The sequence below is a fragment of the Oncorhynchus mykiss genome, chromosome 11, assembly GCF_013265735.2.
Source record: "Oncorhynchus mykiss isolate Arlee chromosome 11, USDA_OmykA_1.1, whole genome shotgun sequence".
NCBI classification, from domain to species: domain Eukaryota; kingdom Metazoa; phylum Chordata; class Actinopteri; order Salmoniformes; family Salmonidae; genus Oncorhynchus; species Oncorhynchus mykiss.
In genome coordinates, this window is record NC_048575.1 from 73,960,318 (window position 1) to 73,983,192 (window position 22,875).

The 22,875-nt window shown below is 43.4% G+C and overlaps 1 protein-coding gene across 5 annotated transcripts in view; it reads left to right on the forward strand.

Moving 5' to 3' along the window:
• LOC110536373 (scavenger receptor class F member 2) overlaps positions 1-22,642 on the forward strand; it is a 33,388-nt gene extending 10,746 nt beyond the window's left edge. For 2 of the 5 annotated variants that reach the window (XM_036936294.1, XM_036936290.1), the window contains exons 2-11: positions 1,395-1,453; positions 1,613-1,714; positions 1,982-2,501; positions 5,886-6,104; positions 6,820-6,948; positions 7,553-7,656; positions 10,228-10,342; positions 10,936-11,060; positions 15,409-15,567; positions 17,301-22,642. In XM_036936294.1, the coding sequence (XP_036792189.1) occupies positions 2,056-2,501; positions 5,886-6,104; positions 6,820-6,948; positions 7,553-7,656; positions 10,228-10,342; positions 10,936-11,060; positions 15,409-15,567; positions 17,301-18,535 (2,532 nt within the window). In that variant the 5' untranslated portion in view covers positions 1,395-1,453; positions 1,613-1,714; positions 1,982-2,055 and the 3' untranslated portion in view covers positions 18,536-22,642. The remainder of the gene's footprint in view (positions 1-1,394; positions 1,454-1,612; positions 1,715-1,981; positions 2,502-5,885; positions 6,105-6,819; positions 6,949-7,552; positions 7,657-10,227; positions 10,343-10,935; positions 11,061-15,408; positions 15,568-17,300) is intronic. The other 3 variants (XM_036936291.1, XM_036936292.1, XM_036936293.1) reach the window with 3 other exon arrangements.
• The last annotated feature ends 233 nt before the right edge of the window (positions 22,643-22,875 follow it).

Sequence of the window (22,875 nt, forward strand, 5' to 3'; positions counted from 1 at the left end):
GTCTCAATAAACGAATATAATGTTGAATGAGGAGTTCAGTACTAGACGCCCTTCGAAGTGGCAAATAACAAATATAGGAGTTACAAAAATACAAATGTGGGGCCTACTTTATTTCAAAACCACATCTTTCACACAAATAAAAAAATCGGTCTTCTCCAGAGCTGTGATGGATTGAACTGTGTGTCGAAGGTCAGATGGGTTCAACCCCGTACATGAACAAAAAAATGTGATTTATCTACATTACACAGATACCATTGACCACCTTGGAAACACCTCACTGAGAGTGGACCTGGTTCATAGTTTACAAAGGTTCATGGCATTAAAGTAAACTGCACAGCTTTTGAGCCATGTTTGCATACCTTTAAATCCAGAATTGTAAAGAATCTCTCAAACTCAGCCTACCTCCGTGTCACAGGAGTAGCTTTGAGACATAACAGAGGAGATAAGCTGGCGTAGTTTTAGAGTAAAAAAAGTGTGTGTCTCTCTATTGGTGAGTGTGTGTATGCGTGCACTCCCTGTGTCTGACTGAAGGCAGAATGCCATCCCCAACCCTTCAGAGGAAGGAAAAGTGTGGATGGGTCCTCTGGGAGGTCAGTGGTGTGGAAGCAAAAGGAGAGATCAGATCAGTGCAGTGCACGGTGTTGCTGCCACCAACTAGACCGCCATGCCTCTCTAAACTCACACTCCCCACTACTTTCTGGCTAGACGTGGGGTCATCTTAAAACAGTATTTGTTTTCTTTAAGATATTTTAGCTGTAGCTTGCCTGGCGCAATGGAACCAATAGATTAGTGCAAAACCCTGTCCATCTGACACTACAGGCTCAATGAAACACTGAAAGTTTTTAAATGAAAACAAATACTATTTTGAGGTGGTGGTAGTAGTAGTGATGGTAGTAGTAGTGATGGTAGTAGTAGTGATGGTAGTAGTAGTGATGGTGGTGGTAGTAGTAGTGATGGTGGTAGTAGTAGTGATGGTGGTAGTAGTAGTGATGGTAGTGATGGTGGTGATGGTAGTGATGGTGGTAGTAGTGTTGTTGGTGGTGGTGATAGTGGTGATGGTATCAGTGGTGGTAGTATTGGTAGGGGGATGGTAGTTGATGCTGGTGTTGGTAATGGGGGTGGTGGTGGGGATTTTAATGGTGGTGATAGTTGTGGTGGTGGTATCGGTGGTGGTGGTGGTGGTGGTAGTGATGGTAGCAGTTGTGGTGGTGGGGGTAGTGGTGGTGGTAGTAGTTGTGGTGTTGGTATCAGTGGTGGTAGTGGTGTTGGAGATGGTATTGGAAGTGGTGATGGTGGCGGTTCAGGGCTGTGGCATGTTGTTGTGCTACACTGAGTGTTTCCTGTCTTATCTTCTTCCTCTCTGACACGCTCCATTTTCTTCCCCTCTGTTTCAGGTCACCAGGCTTGGTATGCTGCAGCGGGTGGGGGCAGCTAGGCAATGAATGTTTGACACGTATGTATACATATCAACATCAAAACACAGTATTTCCATACCTCTTCATATTCACATTTGTAATGTATCAGTAACATCACAACAAAGTATTACAACATGGTAGGTTTTCATGTTGTGGATATTGCTAATAATAATTCAATATTCACCTCCTCCCACCAGCTCTTTGTGTAGGGAACTTTACCTGTAAGGAGAATGAGGTGTGTGTCAGGCCCAATGAATGTCGCTGTCGCCATGGATATTTCGGAGCCAGTTGTGATACAAGTAAGCAACTTGCTTTTGTGATACTATATTTGAAACGTATATATTCAAATCACTTTCATGGCCTTGACTTGTACTTTCATTGTCAAGGGAACCATTATGTTACAGTTAGTAGTTGAAATGAAACTGAACTGTCAGCTCTGAATAAATGGTGTTGAATATGCTGTCCTAAACCAACAGAAGGGACATGTTGAAGCCATTCTACATTATATTCCTTGACTTGTGAAGTTCCAGTGATCATCTGAAAAGGTCTCTATCCTTCTGCCCCAGAGTGCCCAACCCAATTCTGGGGCCCCGACTGCAAGGGCAAGTGCCAGTGCTTCCCCAACGGCCACTGTGACGACATGACGGGCAAGTGCACGTGCAACCCCAACCGCTGGGGGCCCAACTGCGAGAAGCCCTGCCTCTGCCAGAAGGGCAAGTGTGACCAGGACACGGGCTCGTGCACATGCCACCCTGGCTTCTGGGGCCCTCAGTGCGCTAACAACTGCTACTGCAGTCTCAACTCTGTTTGTGACCAAAACACAGGAAGGTGTAACTGTAGTCTAGGTTGGTCGGGGAGGAACTGTGCCATCCAGTGTAACTGCAATAACTCACCATGCGAGCAGTTTACGAGTCGGTGCCAGTGCCAGGAGAGACATTGGGGCCAACGGTGCGAGAGGTATTGTCAGTGTATCCATGGGAAGTGCAACCAGGCGGACGGCTCGTGTACCTGTACGCCGGGGTACCGAGGGAAGTTCTGCAGGGAACCGTGTCCCGCTGGATTCTATGGACAGAACTGCAAGAACAGGTGAGGAACCAAAACACTGGAGGGAAACATTTGAGTTCACTGGAGAGGGAGTATTATTCCAACAGAATAGGGAACATACATTTTGAAGGAAAATGTAACAGATGTGAAACATAAAAAGCCAATGATCCTAAAGCACAAGTTTCTCTTTATTTTTGCTAAGGATCTTAACGTTCAAATCCAAATTATATTCTATCTATATTATACAGTGTTTTTTGAAAATATGAATTGACATAAGCTCCAGCTGATAACTCCTAACATACAGTGCCTTGCGAAAGTATTCGGCCCCCTTGAACTTTGCGACCTTTTGCCATATTTCAGGCTTCAAACATAAAGATATAATTTTGCACGCCCAATTTTTCAGTTTTTGATTTGTTAAAAAAGTTAGAAATATCCAATAAATGTCGTTCCACTTCATGATTGTGTCCCACTTGTTGTTGATTCTTCACAAAAAAAATACAGTTTTATATCTTTATGTTTGAAGCCTGAAATGTGGCAAAAGGTTCAAAGTTCAATGGGGCCGAATACTTTCGCAAGGCACTGTATCTTCAACATGTTAGGTCAGAGCAACAGTTTAATAGGGAAATACTGGGGAATTTGTGTTCACATTATCTCATAATAATCATCCAATATGCTGAAGCCATTCAATTGAAGTGGATAACCTTGTTCAGGGTCTGCAGAACTGGTGTTATGCAGTCGTGACCAAAAATATTGGCACCCTTTTTTCAGGTAACTCACAATTTTCCCTAAAAATAAGTTGAAATTGGACTGCATCGCAGTGCTAGCTGTGCCACTAGAGATTCTGGGTTCGAGTCCAGGCTCTGTCGCAGCCGGCCGCAACTGGGAGACCCATGGGGCGGCGCATAATTGGCCCAGGTCGTCCGGGTTAGGTGAGGGTTTGGCCGGCAGGGATGTCCTTGTCCCATCACACACTAGCGACTCCTGTGGCGGACCGGGCGTAGTGCATGCTGACATGGTCGCCAGGTGTACGGTGTTTCCTCCGACACATTGGTGTAGCTGGCTTCCGGGTTACGTGGGCATTGTGTCAAGAAGCAGTGCGGCTTGGTTGGGTTGTGTTTCGGATGACGCACGGCTCTCGACCTTTGCCTCTCCCGAGTCCGTACGGGAGTTGCAGTGATGAAACAAGGCTGTAACTACCAATTGGACACCACGAAATTGACAAGTATTTGGTCTCCACAATTCTTTATTTCACTGTTAATATTACAGAACCTTTGTTTTGATTCAGAACTTAATATATCCATTTAAATCAGAAAATAAACAGAAATGGCAAATTTCTAGACTTAATATCTGGTAGCACAGCCTTTGGTAAAAATAACTGCAATCAAGTGCTTCCTACAGCCATTGATGAGCTTCCTGCACCTCTGTACTGGCAGTTTGGCCCACTCTTCTTGTGCAAACTGCTCCAGCTTTCCCAAATTAGAAGGGTGCTTTCTCCTAACTGCTGTTTTCAGATCTCTCCACAAGTTTTCAATGGGATTTAGATCTGGACTCATTGCTGGCCACTTCAGAACAGTCCAGCGTTTGTCTTGAATCATTCCTGAGTGCTGTTTTAAGTGTGTTTGGGGTCTTGTCCTGCTGGAAGAACCATGACCTTCCTTCGACGGAGACCCAGCTTTCTTGACACAGGGTCCGACATTGCGCTCAAAAATGCCTTGGTATTTCCATGATGACATGAACATGAGTCAGCAAAGCAACCCCAAATCATCACTGAACCTCCATGTTTGACTGTAGGGAAGGTGTTCTTTTTTGTATTGCTTCGTTTTTATTTTCTGTAAACAGAGAGATGGTGTGCTTTACCATAAAGCTCTAATTTGGTCTCATCTGTCCATAGGACATTCTCCCAGAAGGATTTGGGCATGTTCAGGTGTGTTTTGGAAAATTGAATTCAGGCTTTCTTATGTCTTTCTCACAGCAGTGGGGTCCTCCTGGGTCCCCTACCATATAACCCCCTTTCATTGAGTTGGCAACGATGGTGTGCGTTGAAACTGTCCTACCTTGTGTCTGAGCGTCAGCTTGAATCTGTGGGACAGTTGACCGAGGTGCTTTCTCCACCATTCAAACAATCCTTCACTGCAATCTTCCATCAAGTTTTCTCTTGTGGCCACGTCCAGGGAGGTTGGCTACAGCGGCATGGGCCTTAAACTTCTAGATACGTACAGTGGAAAAGTAACTTCAAGGTCTCTGGAGGTGGATTTGTAGCCTTCGGATTGTCCATGCTTAGCTACAATCTTGTGTCTGACCTCCTATTTTAATGATTTATATATTGCAGGCACCTGCAACTCACCACAGGTGAGCTCATTTCCAAAGTAAAGGAGAATCACATGCTTGAAATTTAATTATTTCAAACTACTTCTAGAAGGTTCAAATAATATTGTCCGGGATATTTTAGGATTTCTTTGTGGAATAAGCTTACTATATTATTCAGATTTTTTTGTTTGTTGTTGTTTTGTTCAACTGCACACCAAGCGCATACATACAGTATGTGGATACCAAAATATGTTTTAATTTCAATGGTTTTCTGGAAGAAATGGTGCATTATTTTACTAAAGTACAAAGGTGCCAATATTTTTGGCCACGACTGTACAACCGCAATGTAGCAACTTTCCCACACCTCTCTAACCTCAGTGTTATTGATATTCTAAGGATAGGTACATGTGTAGAATCTTAATTTGAGCCAGTTTGCTGCAACAGGACATGTGAATTATTATGTGGATTATAATTAATGGACAATTTTGGAGGAGTTGATACATTTTTCTTAAGGGAAAATCAGGTATAAAATGTAAAAGTGGAAATTACAAAGTTCAGAAGCCTTTTTAAAACCTCAAATACATTAAAAGTTCTGCATCAGGGTGATCAAATTAAGATCCTACATCTGTACTACACACATTGAATATGTATACGGGTCCCAAATGTAGCAAATCATCAAGTGTTGTCTTACACATAAGGCATTGTTTTGACAGCACTAAAACTATGAGATATTACCAACACTGACAAATGTCATCGAGTAGTCATGCTGCTCCCAAATTGTGATGAGACTCTGCTTCATCCAAACAGCTCCCTATTTCCATATAGTGCAATACTTTCTCTCTGCACTACTTAAGGAATACGGTGCCATTTTTCACACAACCAATGTTTCCACTTCTATTCTAATGCCTCCCCCTCTTTCGGCCTCTCTCCCCCCAGGTGTTCTAATGTCCCCCTCTCCCCCCCCCCCCCCCCCCCAGGTGTTCTAATGTCTCCCCCCCTTCCAGGTGTTCTAATGTCCCCCTCTCTTCCCCCAGGTGTTCTAATGTCCCCCTCTCTCCCCCCCCCCCCCCCCCCCCCCCCCCCAGGTGTTCTAATGTCTCTCTCTCTCTCCCCCCCCAGGTGTGGGCACTGTAAGGGGCAGCAGCCCTGTAAGATAACTGAGGGCAGGTGTGTAACCTGTGAGAGGGGCTGGAACGGGACCAAGTGTGACCAGATGTGCCTGTCAGGCTTCTTCGGAGAGAACTGCCTGGATGTGTGTCCTCCGTGTAAAGACGGCCACTTCTGCAACCGCATCGACGGAAAGTGCTCCCACTGCAACCCCGGTTGGATCGGGGACAGGTGAGAGGCCTCTTGTATACACTTGGAACCACGGACAGGGGTACACAAACGTGTGTGTGTGTGTGTGTGTGTGTGTGTGTGTGTGTGCAAACAAACACACACAGAGACAAACACACACACAGAGACAAACACACACACACACACAGAGAGACAAACACACACACACACACACAGACAAACACACTCAGAGACAAACACACACACACACACACAGACAAACACACACAGACACACATGTTCACATTCCATTAGGGTTCATTGTAGTTGTTTAGTAGGAGACTAAATATTTATTGCCCTAATGGGGATTTAACTTTGTAGAATTTCAAATAACATTTCATGTCGACAGATGATGTGGAAAAACACATTATCTTTATTGTTTAGTGCAGTCATGTTGTCCACTTGTTCTCATGCCAACATATCATTCACATACTTTTTGCATTTCCATTTCAAGCACTTGAAAGAATAATTTCTAAGATTTGAACTTGTACTAACCAATGCGCTCGTGCTGTGCTAATGTTCTGAGTGTACACAGTACTTTTCAGTATGTGATTTACGTAGGTTCTGTCTTATAGTCACTACATCAGAGGTTTGAACTTGTGCTTGCATGCATCGCTTATGGCTCTGAGACTCATTATTTTCTTTGTTATTTTTTATCATTACAATGACTATAATCAATATTGCTTCTTGTTGTGTCCCATCCTGTCCTGTCCTCTAGGTGTGAGGTGCGTTGTCCCAACGGGACTTATGGGGATAACTGTGAGAATGACTGCAGCCACTGTTTTAACGGCGTCTGTCACGTTGCCACCGGAGAGTGCCTGTGTGACCCAGGATTTTACGGGACATAGTAAGTCATGAGAATGACTCTCGCATCAAAGCATCCTGTTTACGCCTCCCCTCATGTCTACAATACTCAGACAGAATGTTCAACTTTTTTTTTTTTGTACTCACTCATGCTTCACGCCTAGAGGTTTCCTGATTACCTGGCCGAACCAGGAAACCCTTTAGACCCTAACATATTTCTAGTGCCCAGGTCACTAGTGGTTGGGAAAAACTCATTTTTGTACGTACAGATGTAGGATCTTAATTTGACCCCTTTTGTCACAGTAAAATAATCCTGCAGCACAGGATTTGAACGTTTAGTCCATAATGTCGCTTGATCGGTGGTTAGGCTATTATTTGGCAAAAAGTAGGCTACATTACATTTTTAATATAACCTTGTTTGTGTGGGTTTTCTGTGAATCTGCATTCCAGGAAAATTCTCAGCAACAAAAGAGTGATCAAATTAAGATCCTATACATGAAAGCATTATTCAGTCAGCGCCAGTAGAAGTAGTTAGTCAGTGCAGAGGGAGCTTCATATAGTCATTGTAGTACATTACTAGTTTATTCCCTGTCAATTTCAATGCACCTGTCTCAGTCACTAAGATGTTGTATCTGTCTGTCTTCTAGCTGCAACATGACGTGTCAGATGGGTCAGTATGGAGTGAACTGTGTCCAGACCTGCACCTGTCACGACAACAACTGTAACCCAGTGTCTGGGGCCTGCAACCTACGTAAGGAAACCGCTCTCTATTTCCTCATTCACTTTTCCAGATCTGGGAGAACGTTAGGTTGTTGTTTTTGAAGGCAGCCACGCCGCAAGACTGAATATTAAGATGTAAAAAAGGTGTTCTTAGCGGAGTACTAAGGGCGTCAAACCCTGGTGCTTCTAGTGTTAAAAAACTCTGGTCCTTCTAGTGTTAAAAAACCCTGGTCCTTCTAGTGTTAAAAAACCCTGGTCCTTCTAGTGTTAAAAAACCCTGGTCCTTCTAGTGTTAAAAAACCCTGGTCCTTCTAGTGTTAAAAAACCCTGGTCCTTCTAGTGTTAAAAAACCCTGGTCCTTCTAGTGTTAAAAACCCCTGGTGCTTCTAGTGTTAAAAAAAACCTGGTGCTTCTAGTGTTAAAAAACATATAGTAGATTTTTTTTAAGGAATGTAGGATGTAAAGAAAGCTCACCCCTGCCTACACGCGACCATAGAGATCATATAAAATGTGTGCAATCTACATGAAGGTCCCAAATGTCTAAATAGCCAGTTGCTAACAGCACATTTCTGTCTGTGAGTTGGACGGTGACAGCAAGCACTAACACACATTTATTCAGGTTACTGTAGTAGAGTTAACATGAAGGAGGCCTGATGGCCTTTCCAGAATGCCTGGTGTCCTTTGTTACGACTGTGTTTGTTGGCCTTGTTCCTATCCAGCCGGAGAGAGAGAGTCAGGGGGTGGGGGGGTGGTAGGAGGGAGAGACGGAGGAAGGTGAGAGAGAAGGAAAGTAAGGGGAAAGAAAGGGAGAGCGAGAGTTAAAAGATACATAGTGAGGGAGGATGGGAGAGGGAGAGTGAGGGAGGATGGGAGAGAAAGAGGGCGAGTGAGGGATGATGGTAGAGAGAGAAAGAGGGAGAGAGTTAGGGAAGATGGTACAGAGAGAGAGAGAGAGAAAGAGTGAGGGAGGATGGGAGAGAGAGTGGGAGGATGATAGAGGGAGAGAAATGGAGAGCGAGTGAGGGAGGATGGTAGAGAGAATAAAGCAAAGAGAGTGATAAAGATTGAATAGCGCGTAAGCGAGAGAGAGAGAACTGGAGGAGGAAAAGAGATGGGATAGCGGGAGGAGAGGAAACGAGGTCACCAGAGGTTTCGGCAAATGGGCATGTTGGGAAGCGGCGAGGATGTCACTGGGTCAGGCCATTCAGCTGTGCCAGGCCAGTCCCTTCCTTTATCCAGCTGTGAACATGCCACACCAAGGACACACAACCATTCTTCCATAGCCTCTATGACAGCAGAGGGGCATAGAGGGCCAGGGGCCACCAGTATTTATCTAACTGCTAGGTTAGTGACGGTGCCATCTGGCTGCAGTGTGTCTGTGGTGATTTAAGGCTGCGTCTGAAATTGCTCTCCTTTTACAGAGCACCACTTTTGATCAGGGCTCCATAGGCCTAGAGATGCGTGCCAATCAAATGTATTTATAAAGACCTTCTTACATCAGCTGATGTCACAAAGTGCTGTACAGAAACCCAGCCTAAAACCCCAAACAGCAAGCAATGCAGGTGTAGAAGCATGGTGGCTAGGAAAAACTCCCTAGAAAGGCCAGAACCTAGGAAGAAACCTATAGGGGACCCAGGCTATGAGGGGTGGCCAGTCCTCTTCTGGCTGTGCCTGGTGGAGATTATAGCAGAACATGGCCAAGATTTTCAAATGTTCATAGATGACCAGCATGGTCAAATAATAATAATCCCTGTGGTTGTAGAGGGTGCAACAGGTCAGCACCTCAGGGGTAAATGTCAGTTGGCTTTTCATAGCCGATCATTCAGAGTATCTCTACCGCTCCTGCTGTCTCTAGAGAGTTGAAAACAGCAGGTCTGGGACAGGTAGCACGTCCGGTGAACAGGTCAGGGTTCCATAGCCGCAGGCAGAACAGTTGAAACTGGAGCAGCAGCACGGCCAGGTGGACTGGGAACAGCAAGGAGTCATCGGGCGAGGTAGTCCTGAGGCATGGTCCTAGGGCTCAGGTCCTCCAAGAGAGAATTAGAGAGAGCATACTTAAATTCACACAGGACACCTGATAAGACAGGAGAAATACTCCAGATATAACAGACTGACCCTAGCCGCCCGACACATAAACTACTGCAGCAGAAATACTGGAGGCTGAGACTGGAGGGGTCGGGAGACACTGAGTTGTATGTGTAACCAGCCTAGAAAGGGAGAGTGCTTCTAAATCATGAAGGAATTATGGGAGTAAAGGGAATCGTAGCAGAGGGGTAATAGAGTGAGTGAAGGATAGGGTTCAGTGGATGCTTCTAGAAGTCAGTTAAGTGGATCCACAACAGGAGATGGATAAAGAGACTGGTGATTTTTAGAGAGGAGGGCTGTTGCATGCATGGCTGAATTTAACATCTATTACTTAACTCTATTGGATATCTCTTCAATGCCCACATCATGGTACAGACGCTTGAGTTTCAGCTCCAGAGTCTTGGTTCTTGGAGTTCAGCACCAGATATATACAGATGGCTCTGGTTGGCACTGGCAATCTGTACCGGTGTGTCACACCCATAAACCCCTGCTTGTGTCTGTCTGTCTGCTGTTTCAGAGCCTAACCAGCGGATGGGTGTGATCGCTGCGGGAACCCTGGTCTTCTTTCTGCTCATTGTCCTCCTCTCACTCCTCTGCTGCTGCTGCCTCTTCAGAAATAAACACCACCAGAAGTGAGTGACAGACACAGGCCTGGTGTAGGGTGAGGCCGCATGATGGGATGGAGGGCCATTCCTTGTTAAAATAGCAGAGGGCTACATCCTTTAGAGTTTTTACCCTTTTATCTTGTATCGTCAATGTCGGGGGAAAAAGGCACAAATGGAATTACAATATTTTTATTATGACAGCAATTATATATATATAGTATTACAGTATATACAGTATAGTTAGGGCCATGAGTTTTTTGATATATAGTATTACAGTATATACAGTATAGTTAGGGTTATGGGTTTTTTGATATACAGTATTACAGTACATACAGTATAGTTAGGGCCATGAGTTTTTTTCTGGTCGTGATACCTGATCAGGAAAGACTGTGGGTCCTTTTTATAGGTTCCAACCGAGTTTAAAGATCCTGCACAGTATATCTTATGTTGCCAAATCCAAAATGGGTCAGTGTGTGGTCTTTTTCTTCAAGTGGCCCATGGCATGTAGCTCGTACTGCAAGCGTGTCAATGTAGATGAACCTCACCCACATTTGAATCGGTTTGTATGGTTTAGTAATTTAGTATGTTTTCCATGGCGTCACCCTCCCTCTTTCCCTCAGTCCTGACCAAGACAACTCTACCAACAGTAAAAAAGCCAGGCGGATCCTGTGTGGACGATTCAGCCGAATCAGCACCAAACTCCCCCGGATCCCACTGAGACGGCAGAAGCTGCCTAAAGTAGTCGGTAAGCCCTAATCCCTCCTCCCTGATAGGCCTTCATCATGCCAAGACAGAGGCTGCTTTTGTGTCCCAAATGGCACCCTATTTCTTAAGGGCTCTGGTGAAAAGAAGTGCCATTTTGGACACGAACAGAGCCACTGTTGCTGTCCTTATACCTCCTTAGTTCATGTCTCTTGATGACCTAATAGTTTCTGTGTCTCTAGTCATTACAAACCTCGATCTCTTCAGCAAAAGAGAGAGAGAGCATTTTAATTTTCCCTTTGCTCTGTGACCTGTCTCTGTGACTATGTTGAGTGGTTTTCAGACAATAAATAGGGTTGAAAAGTGTACTGCAGCTGCCAAATGGGTTTGGGGTTTCATCTGAGAGGAATGCAATGGTTGCGGGCCTTATTATTCTTGGCACCTCTTAAATACCAAGTGTTCATATTATTACAACCCCTCACTTCCTCTCTCCTGAGCTCCTCTTCTAGTGGGATGAAGGCTGAGACAGAAAGGGTCAGTGTAGTGGTGTGGTGCTCCGGTACGTCTGATTGGTGTTGAGTGATACCTTATCAAAGGCTGCTGTGTTATTAGTAATGTGGAGAGTAGCTCCTGTCTGTCTGTCTGTCTGTGTGTGTGTGTGGAGGGAGGGAGGTTTGGATTGTCTGTCTGTCAGGACCCATCTCAGGTCAGCTTTAAGGACATTACACATGGCTTACATACTGAATAACTCTTCCCTTTCTACCCAGATGCCTTCTGGAATATTAAGACAGTCCATGTTCTGAATTGGCGTTGGCCAGGATGCATTGGCTCTGCTATGTAGGAGATCAATTGAATCATGGACATCTGCCTTTGAATGCGTGGATGGTCTGAGTATAGTATATTTTGAAGGGCTGGAGAAGTGCCCTATGTGTGGACATCATTGTAGTCACTCTACAGAGTAAATTACACCTTTTAAAGGCCTTTGAAACACCAGTGGTGATGAAGGAGTTAAACAGTGGTGACCTTGTTTCACTTCTCCTCTCTTTCACAATGAGTAGCATGCGCTTCTTCTCTTCTTCAGCGGACTAGTTCAGCTAACAGCTGTCTTCATCACGCCTGCATAGAAACACACACTGGAACAGTGTTGTCTTTGTCAGAGACTTGTCTTGTGTCATGGCACATTAACAGTATTTTTTTTAAACACCCTCAAAGTTTACTGTAACTTATAAACAATCGGCCCGAGGCTTTAGAAATTGCATTTGTTAAAAGTCAGAGCGTCCGACCTCCTTTCAAACAAACAAGCCCTTTCATTCTTGTATATACAAAGCATATGCCATGCCTGGGTTGCAATCAACTAGAACAAACTACCACTTTGGGAATTTCAGAGAGTAGAATAGAGTTTTTGGTCCAAGCCAAAACCAATTATCTCTTAAGTTTCCTCCCTCACATTCAAGAATACATGACAACACACAGCTATTAAACGACAACCCAATTCATTTTACAGTCATTCTCCCACTGAAGCTTATAGATTATCCTCTTGTTCATAAGGGGGATAAACTGGTCAGCCTCTCCCTCCCTCCCCAGAGCCAGGCCACTCTGCTCTGCTTTCCTCGTTGCCTGCCTACAGAAGCGTGGCCTGCCTGCCAGCGTTTTGAAACTCTACCCTCCCAGGGGCTCCTTCAGTCCCTGCAACATTCCGCAGGAGGCCCACTGGACTCAAAACAGGAAGTGGCCAAATTTACCCCAACCTGTGTCAGACCTATGATTTATCCACACTGGGGTCAACACACTACAACAGATGTGGAAAAGGAAAGAGGAACAGGGGAGAAATAGGAAGAAATCATGTGTGCTGTTTTTGCATAGGTAATTTAGCTCCTTCAGACACAAACTCTCACCCATCCCAAGATAAAAGGAAAGAGAAACAGAGGGAGGAGGACGAGGAAGAAAATGTTTGCTCTGTCTTTTGCATAGCTCCTCCGCTCCTCTGCTTCTCAATATGTAAACGTTCCCCCATCCCACTCCTCTACTTATTAAACCTCCAAACTGCTTAGACTTTGTCATTCCATGCCCTATACTATAGCTAGCTATCTGAACCTCGGCTGGCTTCCCCCATTCCCATTCCGTGGCACTCTGTGTGTGGGCTCTGGTCAAAAATAGTGTACTTTATAGGGGATAGGGTGCCATTTGGGATGCAGTTACATGTCCGAATGCTTCCCTGTGAAAAGTGATGTAGAGTGGGACCACCTGCTCCAGTGCTGTTGGCCTGACAGGCAGCTATTATAGGACTGTGCAGCTGGGGTACGGTTGTCCAATGTTGGCCTCTGTGTAGGCAGGCCTTTGGGCTTTCAGTGGCGTCCTGTCTCTCTCTCAAGAATGAATGCGGCTCTGGACATTTAGTCTGGTGTGAACATCCAAGGACAGCAGTTGTTTGTTTACTGTTGCGTTAAGATAACGGATGCCTAGTTACTTTACAATAGACCCTAGACTCATAGAAAAAATATAGTTAAAAATAGCCTAAAACGGTTCTACTGCTGTCCCCATAGGAGAACTCTTTGAAGAACAGTGTATTATTTCTACAGAGGATTCTACTCGGAACCAAAAAGGGTTCTACTTATCGGTTCATACGTTATCCTATGGGGACAGCCGAAAAACCCTTTTGGAACCCTTTTTTCTAAGAGTGTATACCAGGGGCCGGCAACAGGCGACGCCCACCAAAGTTTTTAGTAAAACTATGATTTTAGTTTTTGTAAAAAAAATAAATAAATAAGAAGACTGTAAAATCACCAGGAATTCAGATTTAAAAAATAATAATTTAGAAAAGTATTCCCGATAATAAAATAAAAAAAGAGATATATTTGATCGTGTCTCAATGTAACCAGGGTAGGAAATGATTTATTTTTAAATGCAACCTCTTTTTGGGCTTAGTTGTGGTCAATATGCAATGTACAAATTATAATTATGTTCCGACCCCCCGACCACCTAGTTGCCTCCCCTCGTCCTATGCTATACCAAATGGCCACTGCACCAGTACTGTCTGTCTGCTATAGTCTAGTACAGCATTTGGTTATGAGTTTGAGTGAGTTTAGGGCCACTCTGCTACCCACATTGCATCGGTATTGTCTGTTCTCTTTAGTCTATCACAGAAGGGCTGCTACAATAGAGAAAGTGCAAACCACTCATAAAGACAGTCAGATGTATGTATGTATGTATGTATGTATGTATATTTTTTTGTCTTGAAGAAAAGCAGCTATGAAGTTATTTTCCTGGATAAATATCTGGGTGGGTATTGTTTACAGTTTATTGTTTCAAACTTACTGCCATTGCTACTACAATCCAACCAATGTAATCTACATCAAGTCAAGTTCCTTTAATATGATCATCCACTCACCATTGTACAGTAGTATTGCAATTTTTCCAGGAACAATATCCGAGGTATTCATTCCTAGACTGTGCAGTCTGCTGGATATCCTTATAATAAGCTCAGCTGTCAGTGGAAATTCCCACCAATAAAGTCCCCTGATTTCACTAGCGTTGTGAGAGTAATAGAATTCTGCTGCCCTTGTGTTGACACATCTCCTGCTAGTCATTTAGTTGTAGCTGTACTACACCTGGCCATGTTGTTGTTACTAGAAGTCAGTTGTTTTACAGTTTGGAAGACGACGTCCATGCCACAACCATATCTTATACCACAATAAGGACCAAAATGGAAATATGTTGTAAAACTTTATTGGTTCTTCCTCGATGATTTTACATGCAGTAAATCTGCTTGTGTGGCGGAATTGTGTTTCAAACTGTCAAATAAATCAAATCCAATACATAGAGACTCAGAGTAGTTAGTGGGGATCTTTCAGCCGAAACATGGTTTAGGGTTAGCTTAGCGTCAGCGGAGAACAAATGGATGGGCTCATGTGTCATCGGGTAGACGAATCTGATGTGGTCAGTGTCCAGTTAACGCCCAGTCACACACAGTCAGTTAGTCCACTGCCAGATGGGGAAAGGAGAAGAGCAACCACAGGCGTCACAAACAGATCACAGCTGTCCTCAGACTGAAGGGTCAGCAGAATACACCAACATGGAGGGAGGGAGGGAGAACCTACATTTAGGAAAAATAGCATTCGCTAGCTAATTTCTCAGTAAATGCTTTTGCTCAAAAAATAGATAGACCAGATATTAAAATGTGCAATGCACACCCACAAATCAAAGACTTGATCATTCCCGTCATCACACAATAGTTTTATATCTTTTCAAACATAACTTTGTCTCAAGCCATCCTTTATCTTTCATTACAACCCCAACAAACCCCACATCTCCATCTGTTGTTCTTGTTAGGTAGTCCCATTCCCTTCCCCCTCCTTCTCTGACCCTGTTTCTCTGTGTCCTAACCCCTCCAGTAGCCCACCACCCTGAGAACACATTCAACTGCAGCTTCATCGAGCCCCCCTCTGTAGCCGAGCTGCCCAGCCCCTCCTCCTGGTCCTCCCAGGAGTCGTTTGATTCCTTCGAAGAGGAACCCAGTGATGATGGCCCTGTGTACTGTGTTCCCCATGAAGGTGAGTAATTACGCACGCACAAGCAAACACACCCTCACAAACACGGACGCATGCACACACACACAGTGAAGGTGGCCCCGTCTAAACAATGTGAAACCCCATGAAGTGATCAGGACAGAAAAACAAACACTGTGATTTGATTTGACACGGCAACTTCACAAATAAACACATGTAGGCACGGACGGATGCATGCACACTCACACGTACTAACACTCTCTTGGAGTGGGATTTGTTTGTCACAAGGGTGCTGTGAGTCACACACCTCTGGAAAGCTAATTAGATGAATAGGAAAGTAAGTTCTCCTTATCGTGTGCCATTGAGCCCAGTTCCTTCCCCCATGTGTCATTTTTTTATAATAAAAAATAAAGTTCAAATTATTACCTACAATAGAGAATGCTGTAAAATATGATGATGGGCGTGGTTTCAGCAAACATACATTTGTAAATTTACTCAACAAGCTTGTTTAAATTCAGCTCACCTCAGGTAGTATGTGTTGGTTTAATGTACAATTGTAAGGCAACCAGCTGCAATAGGATTGTGAGTTTGCTCAACATTTGAGCATAGCTGAACCGAAGTACAGTGTAACCTTCCAAAGGGAAACATATGTTTTTTTTTTTTATTCTTATAGTTCTTATACATTTATACATGTGAGCAAATTTGTTGACTGAACAAACGTTCATACATTAAGCTCAATTTATTTTCCTGACAGAATAATGCTCAATAATGCTCAAGCAATTGGTTATATTTGCTTTTTACAGTGTGGCTGCAAAAGCATGAACAGGAAATGTAATGGTAAATTTAGAAAATGGCACATGTGCAATTCATGACTCACTCCTTGCAGTTTGTTGGAAAATATCCATGCCCACCAGTTTTTTGTATTGTTTGGGAAGTTAGATTTCCCAGAAACAATTTTAGTTAAAGACCGGTACTCCGGTACTTTGGCGACCAAGTAAGTATTTAAACCTCCCGCTTTGGGCTGAATGTGTCAATGTGTAATTCATACATACATCCTATGAGCAGAATTACTGTCTTACCTCAATTAGCTATGAATCCCTAGCTTGAAAGTGACTGTTTTCTGGAAGCTGTGCTCGCAATTTTGAGTACTGCAAGCTTTGACCCATAGCAATTTGAGTTCCAGCCAATGAGGTTCCACCCCTTGCCATTTGAATAACAGCTAGCAAGAAACCTGTTCAGTGTTTTCCAATGAGGTTGCAAGGTGGAGAGAGAGAGAGAGAGAGAGAGAGAGAGAGAGAGAGAGAGAGAGAGAGAGAGAGAGAGAGAGAGAGAGAGAGAGAGAGAGAGAGAGAGAGAGAGAGAGAGAGAGAGAGAGAGAGAGAGAGAGAGAGAGAGAGAGAGAGAGAGAGAGAGAGAGAGAGAGAGAGAGAGAGAGAGAGAGAGAGAGAGAGAGAGAGAGAGAGAAATTGGTGTGGCACACTTATCTGCACATATGTGATGTTTTCGGGAGCACAAAAGTACCGTAGAATATCTTTAATAATTCTTGGAGGTCTCAATATCGCTTGATATTATTTTCAAATGGCAGTAAGAAGAGATACTGTATGATACAGCATGTTCTAATTCTGTATTTATAATGACCACACATTCTAAATACTGTAAACATGCCTCACATCTACATCCTTTATCCCTGATGATGCAGTCATACTGTATTTCCTGACCACCATTACCATCCAATCTAAACCTGACTCTCATCCATGTTCTCTCTTCCTGTCCTATAGAGTCGCTGAATGAGAATAAGGTGAAGGGCAGTCCCCCTCTGGCTGAGATGCCAGCAGCAGCCTTCCACAGTGAGGATGATACAGGTGGGTATACCTCCCTAAAAGACACCAGCGCCACCACCTACAAACCCCAGGATTGGAGTGAAGCACCCCTCAAGTCCTCAGACAGCGAGGGCTCCACCAGCAGTTCTGAGTCAGCCATTGGGGCTCTTTATGCCCGCATTGCACACCTCTCCAAGAATTCCAAGGAGGAAGAAGATGGGGGCGACAGCATGGTCACCATCGAGGTCAAGGGTAAAAGGAAACCACCGTCCCCGGGGGGAAAGACCAGGACCAAACCACGCCCGCCGGACCCCTCCACCAAACCCAAGGTGTCGTGGATCCATGGGAACAACGGGGGTACCACTCTCCAGGTGGAGAAGCCGAACCAGGGGGACAAGGGGCTAACATTTCCCAAGGTGAAGACAACCAGGAGCTCCAGCAACAGCCCAGCCAAGAGCGAACAGAGGCTGAAGGAGAATTCCAAGGAGAAGAGCAACCGAGAGGAAAAAGGGACGGTGGTCAATGGCTCCCCTAGCAAACACAAGGCCCACTGGGTGGGGAGGTCCAGAGAGAACATGAACCACATGGAGCACATCAATGGGGTGGTGCAAAACGCTCTCAAGAAGATCGGCAACTTCCACAACTCCGATAAGAAGGCAGCCGCTGTGGAGATCCCCAAGGAGGCGCCCAAGAGCCCCAAAGTGATCCACCCACACATGAACTCAGAGGCCGCCACACTCCTGGCCGCACAGCTCAAGGAGAAGACTCAGAGCATCACCCGGAACGAGGGCACAGGCCTGGTAAAGACTAACGGCCTGTCCACCCCGATCCTCCGGGGCCGAGGAGACCGGGAAAAGCCCACCCCTCCGCAAAAGGCCAAACGGACCACCGCTCCCACACCAGGCCACCAGGGCTCCAACAAGCCTCTGCTGCCTACTACCACCAGCCTCCAGAAGATGGTGGGTGTTGAGGACCCAGCTACCCCCGAGGTCGCCCCCAAGAGCCCGGAGAAGCAGGACTTGAACGGCTCTAGAGTGGTAGAGGGTTTTGGTGGTGCGGGTGACCCCACGCTAAAGAAGACCCCCATCAAAAAGCCTCCCCGAAAGAAAGGCAAGGACGGGACTTTGGATACTACTCTGGAAACTAAGACACCGACAAAGACAGCGATTATGCCACCGCAGATCGTCAAATAGACAGTTTTTAAAAATGGTTTCTCACAGACAGGACAATGGTGACAATGGTGAATTAATGACTTTTCTTCCAAAGGAGACATGCAAAAGGACTTGGTGGTTGTTCATCAAAGGAATGTATTATTTTTGCGCGTGTGTGTGCTGTGTGTCCAGAATCAGCGGAAAGTAAGTGGAACTTGTTTTTAAACTGTGGTTCTTCTCATTGGAGTGGGTTTGTAATCTATTGAACTGTATACCATACTAGTAATACGTTGACTGATGTTGAAAGTAAATTCATGGACTCTTTTCATAAACCTGCGATGTATCCGTTTTCCACTACAACGCCAAACATAACTGGATGCTGACAGTGGCAAGCAATCATATTTAATTTCCTCCATGTTTCTCCAATGCTCACAACTAAGTATTCATGTAAGAATCTCATCATTGTATCATTATAATTTAAAAACATTTTTCCTCTATTCTGTGTGATGCAATCAAATTTATGCAATGTGAGGTGGAGTAAGGCTAAGTTGAACCATGGTACTGAGAATACAAGTACAATAGTTTTCAGTTTGATTTAAATTAGCCACTACACTCCATACCGGGGTTGTTGGCCTCTTTTTGTTGTCCTTTTTTGTTGTTATATGTTGCGTAATAGCGAATACAAACCATTTTAATTTTTTAGTGTCTTCAGAGAGTACATTCTTTCACAATTTTGTCAGTCATGGTTTGTTGAAAAACAAATTAGCTTTTTGAAGTCAAGCGAACTGTTAAGGAAGCATTACGTTGTCATTCTTCTCCTAACAGAGCTATGGCCTCGTGAGACTGCAATTATTTTATGTCCTCTCTAATTGTTATTCGTTTGTGGTCTGTATCTCTAAGGCCATACACTGTGTTAGGTCCTGTTGTCCCTTTTGAGAGGACATTCTGCAATTTTTCAATATCATCACGTGTGGGGGTGTCGTCTTCATAAAAAAAAACAAATCTGGTTCAAAATGGCTCTATTACAATTTCCATCACAATTAACACATTTTATTGTGTTATAATTTTTGTGAGTTTGATATTCAAATCGTTTCTATTCAAATCGTTTCTAATAAGTAAATATCTCAGGAATAGTTTGGTAAGTTTTCAGAGCAGTGTAATACATTTTCCACATAAAATAAGAGTAACTTTTGGATATGCTCTCTTTTTAGAAGTAAAACCAGCAAAAAAAATGCTAAGCAATTTTTTCCTTGTGCTTATCGAATAGCGTGTAAATGCCATACTTTTAGGTTCTTTCCAAATCCTTCCTTCAATCTCGCCCACATACGGGTAAGCAACGCTCCGTATCAAGAAGTAATAAAGAACATCCTTGCATAATGTTTCATAAAGGGCATGAAACAATGGCTACAGTGCAAGAGGCGTGACTACAGGTTGTATCACAACTGGCCGTAATTGGCAGTCCCATAGGGCGGTGCACAATTGGCCCAGCTTCGTCCGGGTTTGTCCGGTGTAGGCCGTCATTGTAAATAAGAATTTGTTCTTAACTGACTTGCTAAATAAAACATTTTAAAAATGTAATGATGGATTAGTCATCTGGTCTTATCACAATGTTGTCTATTAAGGTTGAAGGCATTGTGGAAGTTTCCCTATAAAAAGGCAGTGATCATGGATGGAGTCAGTCTGGTCAGACAAACAACTTTTGGTTGTGAACTGATACCTCCCTTTTCTTCTGCTCAGATACATTAGTGCATTATTATTCAGTGGAAGGCCCTAAGTAGCCACATCTTCTCTGATTTATAAAGGCATGGTATAGTGGAACACTCGCTATGGCACGTATTTCAATTGCGATAATAAATAGAAAAGCAATAAAGAACATCCTTGTCTTACACCTCAAGATAATTTAATACTTTCAGAAAAATTACGATTATTTATCATTTCACATGCAACGTTGTTGTGCATGACTTTTCTGCTATTTTGCCAAGAGATTACACCACTGATGTCTGATGGTACCATTCATTGTTACTGGGAAATATTACGTAGCAGAAGAAATACAACACAAACGATTTGATACTTCAAGTCAGTAACTTCCTGTGGTTTAATTCACTATTGCATGACTTTAGTCTAGACATGTTATATTGGTTTTATGCCAAGTTTACTTTGTCCCAACTTGAAGTGTGGTAAATTAGTTTATCAAAGCCAGCTAATTGGGGCGGCAGGTAGCCTAGTAGTTAGAGCATGGGGCCAGTAGCCGAAAGGTTGCTGGATCAAATCCCAGAGATAACAAGGGAAAAATCTGTTGTTCTGCCCCTGAACAAGGCAGTTAACCCACTGACTTGCCTAGTTAAATAAAGGTAAAAAAAACATATATTTAATTGAAGCTAATTATCTAATTATCACCCTATCCTAGACCCAAAGGAATGCATTGTGTCTTACTGTAATCAGTCTAAGACATGGGAAATATGATGATGGGTGTGGTTTTGAGCAAATGTACATTTGTACATTTACTCAACAAGCTTGTTCAAATTCAGCTCACGAGTAGAATGTACAATTGGAAGGCAACCAGCTGCAATAGGATAAGTTGACATCTAATTGTTTTAATGGTCATACCATTTAGCTCATTTAGCTATTTGATTTAAAATTTTAGGTATTTGTATTTGATAAAATATAGAATTTGGCCTTTAGTACCAAATCCCATAGAAACGCATTCAATAACACATTCATAAATGGAAAAAATTGAATAAGGTTTTATAGTGTCTGTCCTATATCTTTGAGATGTAAGAAAGCTCAGGAAATATATAAAATATATATTTTTTACACATATTTAACCCCTTTTTTTGGGTAGTCACACAACTACCTCCATATTTCCATTCATTTTTAAAAAAACTGGTACCGGTTACATTCAGATGAGTCCCGTGGGGGTCGTAGAGCAAAACAGAGACCCCCATCGTGTTCGTGGGAGTCGCATATATCCATAGAGTGGACTCTACAGCAGTTTTCATGAGAAGTCCGATTTTCGGGATGTCTCATGGTCTGACAAACACCACTGTAGCCACCTGTAGCCACCTTCCACCACAGAAGAGGAAGGCCGTCATAGGCGGATGTGGTGGGCTGAGACGCAGCCCATGCAAGAACGGATTTCTTTAGCTTAAACTGAAGGATTTTGATGGGGATTTGTTTTATCGTGGTAATTAGATTGATGCACCGGTGTGTCAATAGACTCTAGGGGGATAGCTACAGTAATATAGTTGTGTGTTTTTATGCATATGATAGTAACTACATTGCAAGAGGAAGCTCACAGAACTAGAGCGTATGGGATATGAATAAAACATATTCAAATAAAATGACATGTGCATACTATAGTACATGAGTGACAGTGGTTTATGCTGTGGATTCAAACTTACATTTCACTTTCACAGTTTGAAAAGCTATTTGAGTGCCTACGATTCCTACACATTTGTTATTGCTTGTTTCCATTTTTTTTAAATGTGGGTTTCAACGATACAGCCAGTCTCCTCTTTTATCAGTTATTTTTTTCTACATGTGAAAGTATAATTGTATATGTCTGTAAGCTGTGCTTATATAAATTGTTTTGCTACTTTACTCTGTATGTGTCAATGAACTGGCTTTCATGTTACATTTGATTTCTTTGTGTCAGGTTCTCTGCAGCCACGGTATGAGTACTTCCTTGGCTTGTCATTTCCCCTTTCTCTGTGGATGTTGTTAGTTTAACACTAAACTTTATGAAGCAGAGTGAAATTATATGGAAACCTATATCCTTCTCTCTTTATCTTATCGACTTTTCTTAATCCTTTTGTCCTTAGGAAATATAAAATATCAAAACTTCAAAGTATTGTACAGGACATGTATTACTGTGTCACCACTGTTATTAAGTACATGTAACTGAAACCATACAAGTTGTGTGATTATAAAGTGCCATTTTAAGCAAGCAGGAAACAAATATTTTTATATCTGACTGACTGGCCTCTGCCTGCTTTCACAGGCTACAGTACATATTTGTAAGCAGGGCCTCAAAACGCTGCAGAAACATTATCAGCGATACGGTTGTAACTCGTCATTCTGTTTGTCTGATTAGATTTTCAGTTGTTTGTCTTTACTTTTACTTTGAAATAAAAGCGATACATGTAGTGGCTATGTGGAAATTCTCACCTCTCTCACATTAATCTGTGAACATATACCTCAGTCAACCTTTTGTGTGTGAAAAGAGTATCACTTTCCATTCCCATGACACAAACATCTCACAGCTGCCCTGATGTATTGATTTCAGAACCAGCCATATAGCTCCTTCCCCCATCTAGAAACCATCCATCCCTGCAGCAATAAAGGATATTTTACAGTTTCCGGTGACTCCTGGCCACCGCTCT